The sequence below is a fragment of the Prunus mume genome, linkage group LG5 (assembly GCF_029339155.1).
Source record: "Prunus mume cultivar Tortuosa linkage group LG5, ASM2933915v1, whole genome shotgun sequence".
Taxonomy (NCBI): domain Eukaryota; kingdom Viridiplantae; phylum Streptophyta; class Magnoliopsida; order Rosales; family Rosaceae; genus Prunus; species Prunus mume.
The window spans coordinates 21,523,318-21,538,928 of record NC_142702.1 but is presented as its reverse complement, the minus strand read 5'-3'; the positions used below and the strand labels follow the sequence as shown (position 1 = coordinate 21,538,928).

General features: G+C 34.9%; 2 protein-coding genes across 7 annotated transcripts; one reads left to right on the top strand and one right to left on the bottom strand.

The window, feature by feature from the left end:
* Positions 1-389: 389 nt before the first annotated feature.
* CYSC1 (cysteine synthase C1) lies at positions 390-3,807 on the bottom strand. Its single transcript, XM_008246435.3, has 10 exons — positions 3,545-3,807; positions 2,577-2,686; positions 2,399-2,456; positions 2,009-2,272; positions 1,733-1,870; positions 1,584-1,635; positions 1,260-1,339; positions 1,065-1,124; positions 834-914; positions 390-678 (listed from the first exon to the last, which is right to left on the bottom strand). Exons 1-10 carry the CDS (start codon positions 3,725-3,727, stop codon positions 580-582), a joined length of 1,125 nt encoding a protein of 374 aa, XP_008244657.1. The 5' UTR covers positions 3,728-3,807; the 3' UTR covers positions 390-579.
* A 5,599-nt stretch (positions 3,808-9,406) lies between these two features.
* On the top strand, positions 9,407-13,180 carry LOC148917332 (uncharacterized). Of its 6 annotated transcripts, none has more exons than XR_016127210.1 (7): positions 9,407-9,642; positions 9,859-9,940; positions 10,018-10,437; positions 10,527-10,845; positions 10,938-11,047; positions 11,822-11,997; positions 12,898-13,180. XR_016127210.1 is itself a non-coding variant. In XM_089052966.1 (7 exons), exons 3-5 carry the CDS (start codon positions 10,022-10,024, stop codon positions 11,043-11,045), a joined length of 843 nt encoding a protein of 280 aa, XP_088909092.1. In that variant the 5' UTR covers positions 9,410-9,642; positions 9,859-9,940; positions 10,018-10,021; the 3' UTR covers positions 11,046-11,047; positions 12,060-12,097; positions 12,898-13,180. The 6 variants fall into 6 exon arrangements, 4 of the variants coding, with proteins under 4 accessions (XP_088909094.1, XP_088909093.1, XP_088909092.1 ...); XR_016127209.1 differs by having other exon boundaries at positions 12,893-13,180; XM_089052966.1 differs by lacking the exon at positions 11,822-11,997 and adding an exon at positions 12,060-12,097 and having other exon boundaries at positions 9,410-9,642.
* The last annotated feature ends 2,431 nt before the right edge of the window (positions 13,181-15,611 follow it).

Genomic DNA, 15,611 nt, shown 5'->3' with positions numbered 1-15,611 from the left:
GCAATCCACATGTGACATAGAAGATAAATGGTGTCAACTGCATAAAGTAGGCTAAGAGCTGAGATTAAATTCTGGTAATGGCTTAGAGCCATGGAGAAGAACGATGGCAAAGGGAGAGATCATTAGTATAAATCATGAAGACACAAATGACAAGCTCTCTTTCCCTCAACTTTTTCCTTCCCCCTTTCCCTCCTACCAAACATAGCACTAAGACACCGTCGTCGTCGTACGTAAATTCCCTAAACAATTACCCAAATAGAGAATTTGTAATGCAAGGCTATCTGGGAAGGATTGTGGGTTTATGTAATATCTGTGATTCTGTGTGCATATGTGCTTTGCACAATCAAGATGAGTTACACGAACATAACTTAAGTAAAGACACTCAAATCAAAAGGGTAAAATGCCTCAATCACAAGCCTTCTACAACACAAATGCCTTATTGCAGACAATGTTCTAAGCACAAATTATAATCTCTGACGAATATGAGCTTATGTCTGCTGCAATCGACATCAACTGAGTACATTGATACAACTGGTTTCACAATTCACACATGGAGAGCCTTGGAGTACTTCTAAGGCCTTAGTCGACTGAGACCGGTTGCATGTTTTCGGCTTCCTTCCTCAGCTCTTCAAACAGGACAGATGACAAGTATCGCTCCCCGAAACTTGGGTGAACAGTCTAAAAATCCAACAAACAAGCAAAAGAATTATGAAGAGCCAAGATGTTTCACAGTTCACAACACATGCCAAAAACTCAAAACGCGTACAGATTGAACAAACAATTAAAAACTTGATCCTATGTGCAGAGAAAACTGAAGGATAACTGGCTCTTACCACAATAAGTTTGCCTTTGTTTTCTGGCTTTTGAGCAAGCTCAATTGCTGCCACCGTGTTGGCTCCGGATGATATTCCCACCTACATGAACCAGGAGTGAAAAATATGTTTCAGTATGTTGGTACCAAGTGCCAAGGTGGACCATGAAGTTTTGGGTGCTTAAAAGTCGAACTGATGCTCAAAATAATGAGTGGTGAAATCTGTGGTTTTGGTAATCGAATAATTAATTACCATAAGTCCCTCTTCCAATGCCAATCGTCTTGCCATTTTTACTGCATCATCACTTTTAACCTGTAAAATGAGTGTTGAACATAAAAAATAAAGATCAATAAAAACCACAACTCCAAAAATAAACACTATAATTTTCCATCTCTTTTCAGCAAGTTCTGTTCTTCATAACAAAAATTCATCATATTTGGAAATTACCTCAATAACTCTATCCATCACATCCAAGTCCAAAATATCTGGTTTGAATCCAACCCCGTTGCCGGTGATCAAATGAGGACCTATTACCACGGACAACTTTGTAAGCTAACAGGACAATGAATCTTGCAGAGGATATATAAACTTCCAAAAATACAATGATGGACAAAAATACTTTGGAACCACCATACTAACTCTAAATAACAGTAAGGTTCCAAACTGTAATGAAAATTTCCTGCCACAGTAGCAACTAAACAAAGCATTTAGGAAAGAAAGAATTTGACACAAGAAAAACTACCGAGAAACAGATGTTAAGCAATATTCTACCTGGTTTGCCACCGTTTAGCACATTACTTTCAGCCGGCTCCACTCCATATATCTACCATGATAGCAAGAGAATCAACATTAGCCAAGGAAATAAAAACACATCACAAAATGCATGAATATATTGGTGAGATAACTTAAAAAATTATCACCTGAACATTGGGATTTTTGGATTTGAGATACTGCCCAACCCCAGAGACTGTGCCTCCGCTACCAATTCCCATTACGAAGATGTCAACTTGCCCATCGGTATCCTCCCATATCTCAGGGCCTGTAGTTTCGAAATGCACCTGTTTTTTCAAAACCATTTTGAGGTCACTCATATATCCACCATCCATTTTATGACCATATATAGCATAATGATTATCTGGTGTGATGAATATTTTATTTATTTATGAAACTGGTGTGATATCGATCATATTCGGTACCTGAGTATTGGCAGGATTTGAGAACTGTTGGAGCATATGAGCATTTGGTGTGGATTCCAGAAGATCATAAGCCTTCTTAACAGTTCCTCCCATCCCCCTGGCTGGATCAGTGAGAATTAATTCAGCTCCAAAGGCTCTCATACACACCCTTCTCTCCAAGCTTGTATAAGACGGCATAGTGAGAACCATTTTATACCCTCTCATGGCTGCCATAAAAGCCATGCTGATTCCCATATTTCCTGATGTTGGCTCCACCAGTACTGTCTGATGCATTTACACAATATTATTAATTAGGGAAATCTGAAGCTGTAGTGCAGAGTTTAAAAACAATCCTATCTGATTAACTCCCAAAAAAGAAAAAAAAGCATAAAACAGAACTCTTCAGCTAACCTTGCCAGGAGTTATCAAGCCTCTCTTTTCTGCATCATTGATCATTGAAAGTGCTGGTCTGTACCAAAATTAAACAAACAACTTTTCATTTGATCCATATCAAACGGTTGACGTATACTAAACCAAAACAGCGTGCGAATTTACGAATTCTAAAATAGCGATGAAGCAACAAATGTACCTGTCTTTGATGCTAGAGGTGGGTTGAAACATCTCTTGCTTGACAGCTATATAAGCTCCACATCCTTCAGTGACTTTGTTAAGATATACAATGGGAGTTCTACCAATGAGCTGAAATATGGCAAACAGATTTTATCAGTGAAAAGGCATATATATATATATATATATATACCTGATATAATATTTGATATGTAACACCATAAATCCTAGAACATCACACCTCTTCTGTGATTTCCTTTTCTTCACTGATTATTGCCTAAATTAATGGATTTTCTATATATTGAAGCCCAATTAATTAAATCAAAACCCAATTCAGTAATCAGTTAAACAGATATATATCTAGTCAAATCTCCTTGGTAGTTCATGATTAAGATCAATACAATGAATTTCGTATGGGATCAGTAATCAACCAACCAGAGACAGGGGAAATGTGTATGTTTTGATAGATTTATAAATTGCCACACAAAAAAACCTGATAAGTTTATAAATTCAGCATGTGGTACAATTTAAACATGCACACGGATCTATAAAATAAAAAAATAAAAAAAACTCAACTTATATTTGATTATATTTAATTTGGCAATAAATACATAAAACCCCATATAACCATGACAAATTGAAACTATAAACGACGCACGTCTTCTTTTTTAATTTTTTGCCAAAACGACACAACAGTTCCACTACCACGTGACCCACACAGAATGAGTGGCAGAAGACTGTCTGCAACTTGAGCTGCAAACACAAGTTCCCCAGAAAAAAAAAAATAAGAAAAAAGATGCAGAGATCTCAAAAAGGTTTCTAAAACAGAGAAAATATAATAAAAATTTTAACATGTGAAACTAAAGTCTATGAATTTATAGGAAGAAAAGAGAACACAAAAACTAGCATGCATCATAGAAGAAAAGAAGCTCACATTCAAACCAACAAAATGAAAATTCTTAAGAGAGAGAGAGAGAGATTAATAATCACTTGGGAGACTTCTGTTTTGACGTGGGTTCCAGGAAGATCCTTAGGAAGGTTTCTGACCCTCTGAGCAAAAGATGGAGAATCATTGATGGGTTGGCTCACTTGGGTTGAGAAGAGTCTCTTTCTCACGGCTTCATTGCAGAGCAAAGTGGATCTTTTCTTCAGAAAGCTCCTCAAGGCCGCCATTAATGGATGCTATTGGAAGCTGGTACTCCTCTGTCAATTGAACAGTGGATTTTGGATAATTGAAGTCAAAAGAGAAATTGTGACTCTGTGAGACTGGTAGCAAGAGTGAGAGACTGTTTTTATAAGGTTTTTGGTGAGGTAGAGTGGAGAGTTGGATGATGATGATATAGGATTGAGATGCACGGATCTATAGGGAAAGTGTAGAGCAGCGGCTGGCGCACACATGTATGGTGGGCCTTTACCTTACAGTTACCTCTTGAGAAACGCTATTTGCATGTAGCACACTTGTATTGCATTTGTATGCATGCAGCACACTTGTATTGCATTTGTATGGTCTGCTAATCTATCCACATATATAAAGCAAACGATACAGAACGGTAAAACATTCAAAATACCATAATATGCTTTTGAATAATGTAAACATTAAAGAGTTCGTTTGGCAATTTGAGTCAATCTGCTACCTTAGTTAAAATTTTAGTGCAATGTATCACTTAAGCTAACTCAATTTGTTTTCTCCTCCAAAATGTTGCATGTGTTTCGCATGTCAGATTTTTAAAGGACCGTGTAATAATAGTCTTGTAATTAAATAGCCCTTCAAAAAGTATCACAAGCAGTTGTTTGACACGTTAAAGTAGGAAGAATTATTAGACTATACATTCTACATTGCAACAAAGTTGTAGTTTGGGTAACAAATATTTGACTGAGCTTTTGCAATGAAAAATTACAACAAGACTTTAACCTTCTTATTATAATATATTTTATGATGCGAGGAGTTGAATGAAGCATCTGTTCTTAATCATGAGTAGACAAATATATGTAAATGGGACCACATTAGCAGCTGTTGGGATTGGGAATTATCTCTCATTGTGGAGAGGGGTGGTGGTAAGTTGCTTTGGTGGGCTCCTTCTAAATCATCATTTAGATGTTTCTTACGTCGTTGATTAGTACTATGGTTTTAATTGAGCTTAAAGGGTAAAGAGTAAAGGGTAAAGGGTAGGTCAAATGTTGAGATTGATTTTAACTTTATTAGAGTTAATTAGTGTAAGTCCCTAAAGTCTTTTATTTTACCAAAAAAATCCCTGAAGTCTTTTATTATTATTTATTTTTAATACAAGCGATAGTCTAAACTACAAGTAGAATGATGATTTCTCACACACACACACACATTACTAAGATGTCGTAAGGGTTCGAACCTAGATCACTGGTATGCAAGTTAATACTCTTTTCTATTAAGCTAAACAACGTTGGCAAAGCCCCTAAAGTCTTTAATTAGACTTTAGTCACACAGGTTTAATGAATATTTGAAGATTCTTTGATGTAAACGAGTTGCGTGAGTATCATGATGCTCATTATAAATATAAGCTCATAAGTTTCAACTTGGTTCTATCTTTGAGCCAAACTTGATTCTCTAGTAGGAGACGTCCAATAACTTGAATCAAAATTAGTATTTAATTAACTTGTCAATTTGCAATGGACCATAGTTAAATGAATGATGCAATATAACACAAAGATTGTCCATCGAGAATTACTTTATTGGTGTCTGAACTTTGATCCATATTGTCTTCATGTCAATGATAATAAAGAGAAAACACAAAATTACCCATAAAATATGCAAAATTTATTAATAAAGTTTGATGTGGTACTAATTATAATTCAGGTCTTATTGATACCAAAAGTGACATATAAAATAAATATATGAAAACCCACCTTTTACTTTGTATGGAAGACGGCAAAAGAATAAGAAGCAAAATGTATCTTTTATACTCATCCAATTTGGTCACAAAAACAGAAAGCTATCATTGCATTATTGCATGTAGCCGTTGCCCCATATAACTGATGATGGGACGAGTGGTCAAATTCAAATTCCATACGTTTGTTGTTTTCCATTTCAATGGAAGCCAAGCCAAAGCCACATATATATATTTATGCTGCTGGTGGTGTGTGCACCCTTTGGCCTTGGGAGATTTGAGAAGCCAAAAAATAAATGGCTCTCCGATGATGGAAGAGCAAAGCAAACCCCACTGCGCACACAAGTGCATTATGTTATTTTGTTTGCCTTAAGATGCTATTTTGTGTGGTGTGTGTATTTTGTATTTAAAGAAGGAAAAAAAAGAAAGAAAAAGAAATTACATAGGCACATCAAAGAGCAAGGAAACATACCAATAAGGGTTGGTTCAGTTGGTAAGGTCTCTGCACTGTGTGTAGCCAAACCAGTGTTTGAGTTATGCTGTCAACAGTCCTCATTGGTGCGCGATCTGTAATTTCCTACATAAATTCATATTGGTGGTAGATGACAGTTGGGTACCACGCTTAAGTCATTCTAGCTCGAGGTTGTGGGTATACTCTGACGTTGATGGTGAGAGTAGCCAATTTCTCCCTAAATTTTTGCTCATAAAAAAAACGCAGCGAGGAAACATGTTTAAGGTATTTACCAACTACTCTTTCTCATTGTATTCACCAACCTTCTTTTGTAATTTTCGTAATTATCGATATTTACTTTTACGAATTTATATCATATGTATGATTTCAATAATACATAAAAACTCATTTAAATATACTTAAATGTCCGCACACGCCTCCACCCACATCCCAGTTTTTCCTCTGCCTAACCCATCCCCACCACTACCATTCCAAAGTTGCTTTAGGTTGGTTTCGTTGTTTGAATGAAGAAAGCAGCCGAAGTGTAAAATATCCCATAAGAATCTTTAAACCATACACATCAAATTACATATGTGTAAAATATCCGATGAAAAATTCCTAAACCAGATACAAGTATCCAAAGTAGCATCTCATTTCTTAGCCCAAGTGTGTCCGATTGATTTGTCTCTCTACAAGTTCCAAAGCTGGAGTTGCCCCAGATGTAAGGAATTATTATGCAACTCGACCATAGGGGATTATTTGTCGATTAACTATATATTATATATTCATATATCTTATGCATTATGCATTATAATAACGTAAATTGCGTAACTTGGTGGGAATCGGTCTCCCAAAATTAAATTCAATTACGTAATCAAACATTGTCAGTAGTCACACTCCACATGGAAATAATAGTTTTTTTTTTTCCTTTTCATTGGATGAAGACTAAAATTTGCATGTTGACCTGGGAGAGCGAATCACGTTTTTCCTTGATTATTGCTTGTATAAAAAATTAAAATTTTAATATACACGTATAATACCTCTCATAATACATACATCGTACGTCATGGAATTAACAATGTTATATGATGAGATGTACACGTATATAATTTAAACGGCGCATCATAAATTCATTGATTGGGGAGATATTGAACGATTATGAGATCAACTATTCTCTCATAATTCCTAATTTTTTAGTATTAAATTACGAATATTTTAATATGAAGCGTACATAAATTTTCATGTCTGTATGTATTAGTAATCGTAAACTTAAATTCAAACCAAAAGGAACACGTTATAAGATTTGTACTTAGAATTTGCCACTACCCTAGACTAGTACCAGTTGAGTTGATTTAAAACTATATTATTTTGTTTACCCAAAAAAAGATTCCCCTAGAGGACATTTAAATCATACACATCAAAATAGAGTATATATAAAATATCCAATGAAAAATTCCTAAAAACCAGATACAAGTATCCAAAGTAGCACGTAGTTTCTTAGTCAAAGTGTCCGATTGATTTGTCTCTCTATCAGCATGAGGTAATAAATTGTGTTGGAAACCTTGTAGGAGTTGCCAAGTGTACTGATCTTATGCATTATTCATTGCGTTATGAATTAATTATGTTATGTGTAGCTAATCCAAGGATCAGTATGTGTTAGTTCCTCACATTAAGGACGCACAGATGAGAGGGAACGCAAAATCCAAAGACAAAAAGCATGCGACAATTCCATACAGGCAAAAAATCAATGTTTTTATTGGTTAATTATCTAATTCATTAAACAATGTATTTGAGTCCATTTAGTGTTGTAATGTTGACTCACTCAAACCATCCCCAAATAAACAAATTGTCATATTTATATAAATTGCATTTATAATTTAGTTATAAAAGTCGTCAATTACAAATGTCAGTACAAATACAAATAACCACATAAGGTTATTACAAATACTAAGCGCAGTAACTACAAAGGGTTAATCCAAATATGGAGGACTTCACCAGCAACATCAGGCGCACAAGTGTACCTCCACACATAGCCATAAAGTCGCAAGCTTGTACAAGTCAGACATGGACCACGACGCACTACAATCTTTAAACTATCACAAGTAAAAAGTTACAAGTAGAGACTACGAACACGCAACAAACTCAAAAATAGTTGATGCACTTATTACAAACAAAAACTAAAACACATGAAGGAAATCAAGAGATGGAACCCGAGAACTGCAAAACGACCCAACAAAACTAACAAAGGCAACCACGTCGTCCCTAAGCAAATTAAAAGCATGAACCCTAGGTCTGGAAGGAGACTATAGCACACAATATCTAACCCGGGCAAGGCATGGAACTCACAAGGTAGAGCAAGTCTATGGGGTGAGCTAGCATGTCTCCTTGCATTCGGGCGGTTGACGTCACGCTGATGTCAGCAAAAGATTTTGAAATTTTTTTTTATCGTTGGCGTGTGGAATGCATGGGCCAACAGTAATTTTTGTTGTTGAAAAACTTGAGTTGACATAAGCACTGCCAGAAACCAACAACTACAAGCCACGTGGCTATCCTGGAGGCTCCAATCCACAAATGTCCTCCAATCCAACAGTTGCACATTTTGTAGCTAAAAAAAATTGAAAAAAATATCAAAAAATTCTGATTTTTTATTATAAATAAATACATACCAATATTATTCACTTTTCACACCAAATCTTCATAAAAATTCATCTCCTTCCAATATTTTTCACTTTCCACACCAAATTATCTACTACAATATTCCATTTGTGTAAAAATACAAATGACCTCTTCCATCAAAGTCGTAGGGTCGTGGACAAACGTTCGAAGCGGTCAAAATCTTAGCGACGAGGTAATTTTTTTTTTTTAATACCATTTTATTCATGTAATAACTAGATCCTAAATTAATATTTAATTATTAAATTATTCAAATAAAAGATGATTTTACCTCGAGAATATTTTAATGGGTTTAAAAATTGACTTTTTGTTCCGGAAAGAATTTGGGGATTTTATTAGTACCATTGAGCATATTGAGATGAGTCCGTAGACACATAATTAGCTTAAATCGGAGTTGTAATGGAAAAGTTACGATCAAAAGAAGCTTAGTGATAGAATTGTAAATAATTCAAAATGGGTTTTTAAAAGGGAAATTCACTATAATACCCAATATAAGAGCCCAAATTATAAAAAAAACATTATATGAAATGGAATTAAAAACACACCCAAAACCCATTTACAACATAACAAAAAGGCTTTTAACTTCTTTTAAATTATAAAACTGCCATTGATTTATTAAAACAAACTCACCCAAAAATCTCATAAAAAAACCCAAAACACTCAATAGGGCATCAAAGTAATTTAATAATTAAAATTAAATTCAATAGGGCCATATGTCATTTTTTGGGCTTTTTTGGGTATGTTTATAGAAATTAAATAGTGTAGGGTTTATTTATAGTTTTAGTGCTAAGAATGGGTATTTGACTAAATATTAAAAATCTATTTTCCCTTCTCTCTCTCTCTCTCTCCCCCGATCTTCCTCTCTCACGCGAACCAACCCTAGTTCAGCCGTCGCGGGTTTTGGGCCACCGCCGCCACCCCCGGCCGCCGTTGACGACGGGACAGGTCCCAAAGGAACTGGCCCGGCGCCCCGTCCTTCCCCACCTCATTCCGGCAGCATCCAACCACCACTGTCGCCGGAATTTGCTCCAAAGTGGCGGGATTCTTCGTAAAACATCCGAAGTTCGTCCCAGCGATTCCGGCCACCAATTCCTTCGATCTAGGTATGCTTCTTCTTCCATTTTTCGTGTTCTAGCTGTTTTGATACTTGCTTTGAATCGATTTGGAGCTGTAAGTGTTTGATTAGAAAGCCTAGCTTTTCAATTTGAGATTTCATCATTTCTATTGGGACTCATACTATGAATTAAACACCTGATTTTCAGTTCACCCATATTGAAGATTTGTAAACAATTAGTCTTTCTTTTTTCACTTTTGCGCAGTCACTTTTTGATTTGAAGGGTCGTCAGCTCCTTCTAGCAATTTGGTGTGGGCTAACACAGTTCGAGTGATCCGACTTGAAGGGTCAGTCACTTTTTGATTTGGAATTTTCTTTTTCTTCTCATTTTATTGTTTGCTCACCTAAATTTATAATGATACAGGGAAATGACTTCTTTTGCGAACGCTCTGAGAAACAAAGTCTACATACATAATGTGTCACTGTCTGAGTTTAGGGTAAAACATAAAATGTTTGAATTTGATCAGTTTAGAAGAGTAGTTTTAGTACCTCATTATCAACTCATCATAAAAGATTTAATATATAATATAAGTGAGAGGATGGAAGCCAATGCTCCTAAAGGAAATATGGATGAGAGGGCTATTATAGTACTTGATAGGTATAAAGTAAAGCTTCCGGCTTCCTCATTTGATCAAGAAACGTATTTGGCTGGTTTTGAAACTTTGATTGCAAACCTGTTTCCCGCTGATCTGACTTTTGAAGCGACGGCTGTTGAGTTGAGTGATATTAAAGTGCTAGTAGCTGACTTCAAGCTTCACGTTCATAGTGTTGCATCAAAGAATGAGTAATTTTTTGATTTTTGACTTTTTGATTTTTGATTTTTGATTTTTACAATTTTATAACTCTTTTGATTTTATGTGTTTCTTTTTGAAGTGCTCTCCGTTTCAGATTTTTACGGTATCATCCCTTACTTCAAGGGAGCAGGCAAAGATTCGTGTACCCGACTGCAGCACTACTTCTGTTTGAATACCTTCAATCCCAAGGTAATTTCTTTTGGTTCGAGTACAATCATTTTGCTGAGAACAGAAGGACGATAGATATTTTAGGTGCTATTAATGGATCGAAGGATTTTGAGAAGATTTACAACTGGGGTGGTAGAACATATATGAATACCGCAAGAGATGAACTGGAGTATATTCGAAATGTGTATACGCACATCAACCAATTACAAGGAGTTTCCGATGCTGCTATGGTAAGTTGCTTTTTTTCTTTTCTTTTCAAGTTAATATGCAAGTGACCAAATATAACATATTCAAATAGTGTAAATATTTGTACTTTATGCAGAATGAAGAGCGCATTGAGCATGATCTTTCTCAATTGTTTCCTAAGGTCTTGACAGACTTGTATGCATTTTGTGCTCGCGAACTGATAAACTTGGACTTCTTGCAATAGAGGTATGTTTTTCAGGGATCCATATCATGATCATATTTACCTGAAAAGTAAAAAGTTAAGCAATTTGGCTAACTGGGCTCGATTTTATTTCAACAAATACCCACTACTTGGTGTTGGTTTGGCTGAACATCCTCTTACACTTGTGTGTATAGGAAACTGTATTTTCTGGCTCAAGTTCATCTCCTTCTAACGTAGGCACTTCTTTGAACCTTGTAGTGCCTGTAACTTTTATCAAATAACTCCCAAGTGCATTCATTCCTCTTGTCTGCACATGAACACCTTGTCTATATCACTATGCGTGCCATCTCTGGTGTATAAAGCAAAACAAGTTTTTTACTTGAGAGACGATGACTTTTCTTGTTGGTATAACTTTTCTGGTTAATGAATCTAGTGATGATGATTGTAGATATGTTGGGGAGGATTGTGAGGGCATATATGAAACTAAGCACTGAGATCCTTCTTTTTAGTTTTAGTTCTAGTTTTTAATACTGATGAACTCTTGAACATATATATTATTTGTATTTCATGACACATTTATCTAATGCCACTACAAACAGCATGGTCTTCTCCCAAGCTTAGATTCTCAATCCTCTTAGTAGGCTAAACATGCAGAGGCTAGCTAGCGCTTCCCAACTATTTATATTAAGATCATGTACAGTTTGAAATATGTCATTCAAATCAGCTGCCTTTGATGCCCCTAATATTTGGTTTGCATTAGGAAAGAAAAATTCTGAAACATAGCTGCATTCTCACAACTTTTTACTTTTCGATTGAAGGTTTGATTTTCATTGCAATCTTCTTGGAGCTATTTAATCAGTCAATTGCCAACTTAAGAAATTTCAGCAACTATATTGGTCTTGCTGTTGTTTTAAACTCTGCCATTATCTGCATATGTTGAGCTCATAAATAAGAAGCATCATGTGTTTGAAGCTATTCATTCAACCAAATTATTGTGAGTTCCTCTTTATGAAGTAATCCTCATTTTTGTCTTTTCTTTTGTTGCCAATATTGTAGCTTTGCAAGCCTAGTACAACTTAGAAGTCTGAATTTTGGTAAGCATTTTATTCAAGTTTTTTAAAGTTCATTTCTTATTAAGTCTCTTAGTTGTTTTTTATTTTCGTCTTTGAGTTGTTCCACAGTTTTTGAATGAGTAGGCAAGGAATATTTTCTAATGGTTTTATCGTATTTTATTGGTTTGGAGAGGAAGAAGGGTTTCTTTCTATTTTTTTTTCTTTTCCCAAAGAGGCACTGCAACGAGCCCTATTTTTTCAAAAATTTTGGCCAGTCTGAGCATCCTCAATTTAGTGTTGACTGTTTGGTAATTTGGCATGCTTGTACAGCTTAAGAGAAACCTTGTTATCGTTTGTAGAGGTCATAAATAAGATCTTATTTTCACGGGAGTTTTTGATAGGGTACCTTGTAAAGGCATGATTGATGATAGGATATGATTGAATCTTGTCTAAGCAATCTCTTGTCTTCTATTATTTGATAGTTGGCTTATTGTATGCTTTTATTAGCAATTTGATAGTGATGAGTTGGTGTATTGTACTATATTTATTTGTTGTTGGATGTTGTTTTTCTTCTGTGATTGAGTTGGTCTTCCTTGTACTTCCTAAACCATATGATTGTAATTTTGTGTGTGTATTATCTAGGGATAAAAGTAGTTTAGCTACTTTGTTTATTATACATGGTGGAGGTAACTGAAGGGGAGGACATTTCTTCTTTCCTGAATAGTGGTTGTGGCTTTAGTTTTTATGTTTTGAAAGTAAATGTTTTGTGGTCTTATCAATTTCATACTCAAAAGGTTTAGATGAATTTTGAAATGATTGACCATTTTTCTTTCGCAGTTCAGTTCACAGGCACTTGACTATTGGATTTTGGAGGCTTGGTTTTGAAGGAGACTAAAAAGACTAAGGGCCAGTTTTGCTTTAGCTGTGAAGGAAAGTAGTTTAGTGTGTGGTAAACTAAATAGTAAAACTGCTGTTAGTACTAAAATTAGTTTAAGAGTGTTTGGTAACTTTTTGTGTGAAAGTACTGTGATTGTGTATAATGACTAAGGACATGATGTTAACATTTTTTTCTTCTATTTTTCTGAATTAGTGAAAAGAATAGCACTTTCAGTTTGACTTGTACAATTCTTCTTATAGGTTTTCAGCAATAAGCCTATTTTAGCATGACATATTATACAATTACCTATAGGGTGGTGTTAAATGAACTCTAAAACTATCTGAGTACACCCTATGATCTAAGTATATTTCAATATTTAAATCAGAATATAAAATTAACTAAATATACTATATTTAACTACTAAAAATACCTCGTGTAAGTTTACCACTCAATAAAAAATATTTAATTATTTGCCATCTAAATTTCAGTTTTGGTGCTAATCTACCACCTCCGTCAATTTCTGTTAGATTTTCTAATAAAGGTGGGTTTGTTTTTAATTTTAATTTTTTTAAATTCATCTAAAAATTTAAATTAATAAACAAATTCCTAAAATAATTTTTAAAAAATAGAAAAAATAAGGATAGCTAGTCCGCGATTTTCCCCTTCACCCACGACAGCCCCTCCCCCCTTCCCCACCCTTGCACTCTTCGTCTATGGCCTAATCCCATAACTTTGCTTGCCATTTTCCATTACAAACATTCCTACCAGTCCAAAACATAATTTAGTCAAGAGCGAAGAGGAGATAGATTAGTTTTTGGAAAGTACAAAGCCTCTAAAACTCCATGAACTTCAGAAGAAAAGAGGAACAACGATGGTGCTTTTAGGAGGGAGGGAGAGGAAGACGGCGGGGGAGAGAGAGGCAAAGAGAGATGGAGTGGGGGTGGGGAAGGGGAATTTTGGTGGTGATGGAGGAGGAAGGGGCTGCCGTGGGTGGAAGGGGGAGATTAGCCCTTTTAACAAGCCCACACTATTTGATTTTAGGATTTTTTTTAGTATTATATTTGATTATGGTTAAATATGGTGAGTATGATGCACTTATTAAAATTACATTTATTTCACAATTCAATATATACTTTTTGGTCATTTTATATAAGGGTAAATTAGTAATTCATTAAATAGTTTGGTAGTAGGATATACTCAGTTAATTCACTAAATAGCTGGCAATGGGTCGTGTCGTGTCGGGTTCATGTCGTGTCAGAATTATATACGTGTCAAGAATGCTAAATCCAAACCTAACCTGTTTAAGAAACGTGTCATTTTCGGGTTGACCCATTTATTTCCCATGCGGGTTTCGGGTTATGTCGAGTTGACCCGCTAAGTGGTAGCAAATAAAAAATAAATTTAAAAAAAATCTAAATTTTGATAAATTAATCAAGTAATTGCATTTTGCCTCTCTCTATACATAAAGATTTAGAATGAGAAATAAAATAAAAAATAAAAAAATCGAAGAAAATGAAGAAAAAAACAAAGAAATGGGTTGGCTGGTTACATGTGTATTTTAGTGGATTAGCGGGTTATATATGTATTTTAGTAGGTTAGTGGGTTGACCCGTTTAATAAACGGGTTAAACATGTGTCCAGTTGGTAGGTTATATAGGTATTTTAGCGGGTTGTTAGGTTATATATGTATTTTAGCGGGTTGGTGGGTTGACCTGAACCCCACCCGTTTATAAACGGGTCACTGGCGGGTTGACCTAAAAATGACCCTTTTTTAATCGTGCGGATTCGTGTCTTGTTTTTTCCGTGCGGGTTTCGAGTCGTGCAATAGGTCGTATCGGAAATTGCCACCCCCTTATCCATATAGAGCATATTTAGAGGGAAAAACTCAAAATTAGCCACTTGTCATTTTCTAATTGGTTTAAGAAAAATTTTAGTACACTAAGAACCAATTAGAAAATGACAATAGAGGTTTTCCCTCCAAATATGATTTATATGGGTAATTATATAATATGACATGCTAAATTTCATTCTATAGTGAGGGCCTTATCTAATATCTTTTAATCGTTAGATCAAACTAACTAATTTGATCCAACGATTAAGAAATATGGCCTCATATAAGGACCTTAGATAAGACCGTACTATTAAATTCTACCATAAAGTCATGAAGTCATTATTTAGTGCAATATCTCTTCAACATGCTTAACAATCCCGAAATTGAATGTCATGACCAATTGCAAAACTGAATATATATCCATTCATAATTTTTTTGGCTAACTGGTGATTTGCCCCATGAACTTGTATCTAACTTTTGATTTACCCTTATCCATTATATATATATATATATATATAATTAAGGATATAATCTTTTTTTTTTTTTTTGCCAATTTTCCTCATGCCGTCCAAAGCCGCAACATTTCATCCAATTTGCCGTTAAATATGAGGTCAAAATGGTCATTTTGTAGGTTAAAAATAAATAAAATAAAAACATAAAATTGAAATAATAGATAAAATCAAAAAATAAAATTGAAATAATACTCTTTCTCACTATCCCTCTTTTTTTTTTTTTTTTTTTTTAAATTTTAATAAATAATATTTATTATTATTATTTTTTTACGAGAACGAGCTGGGTTCTGTGGATGTGGGGCGGGAGCAGGGATTTATTGCTGTAGCCAGGAGGCAA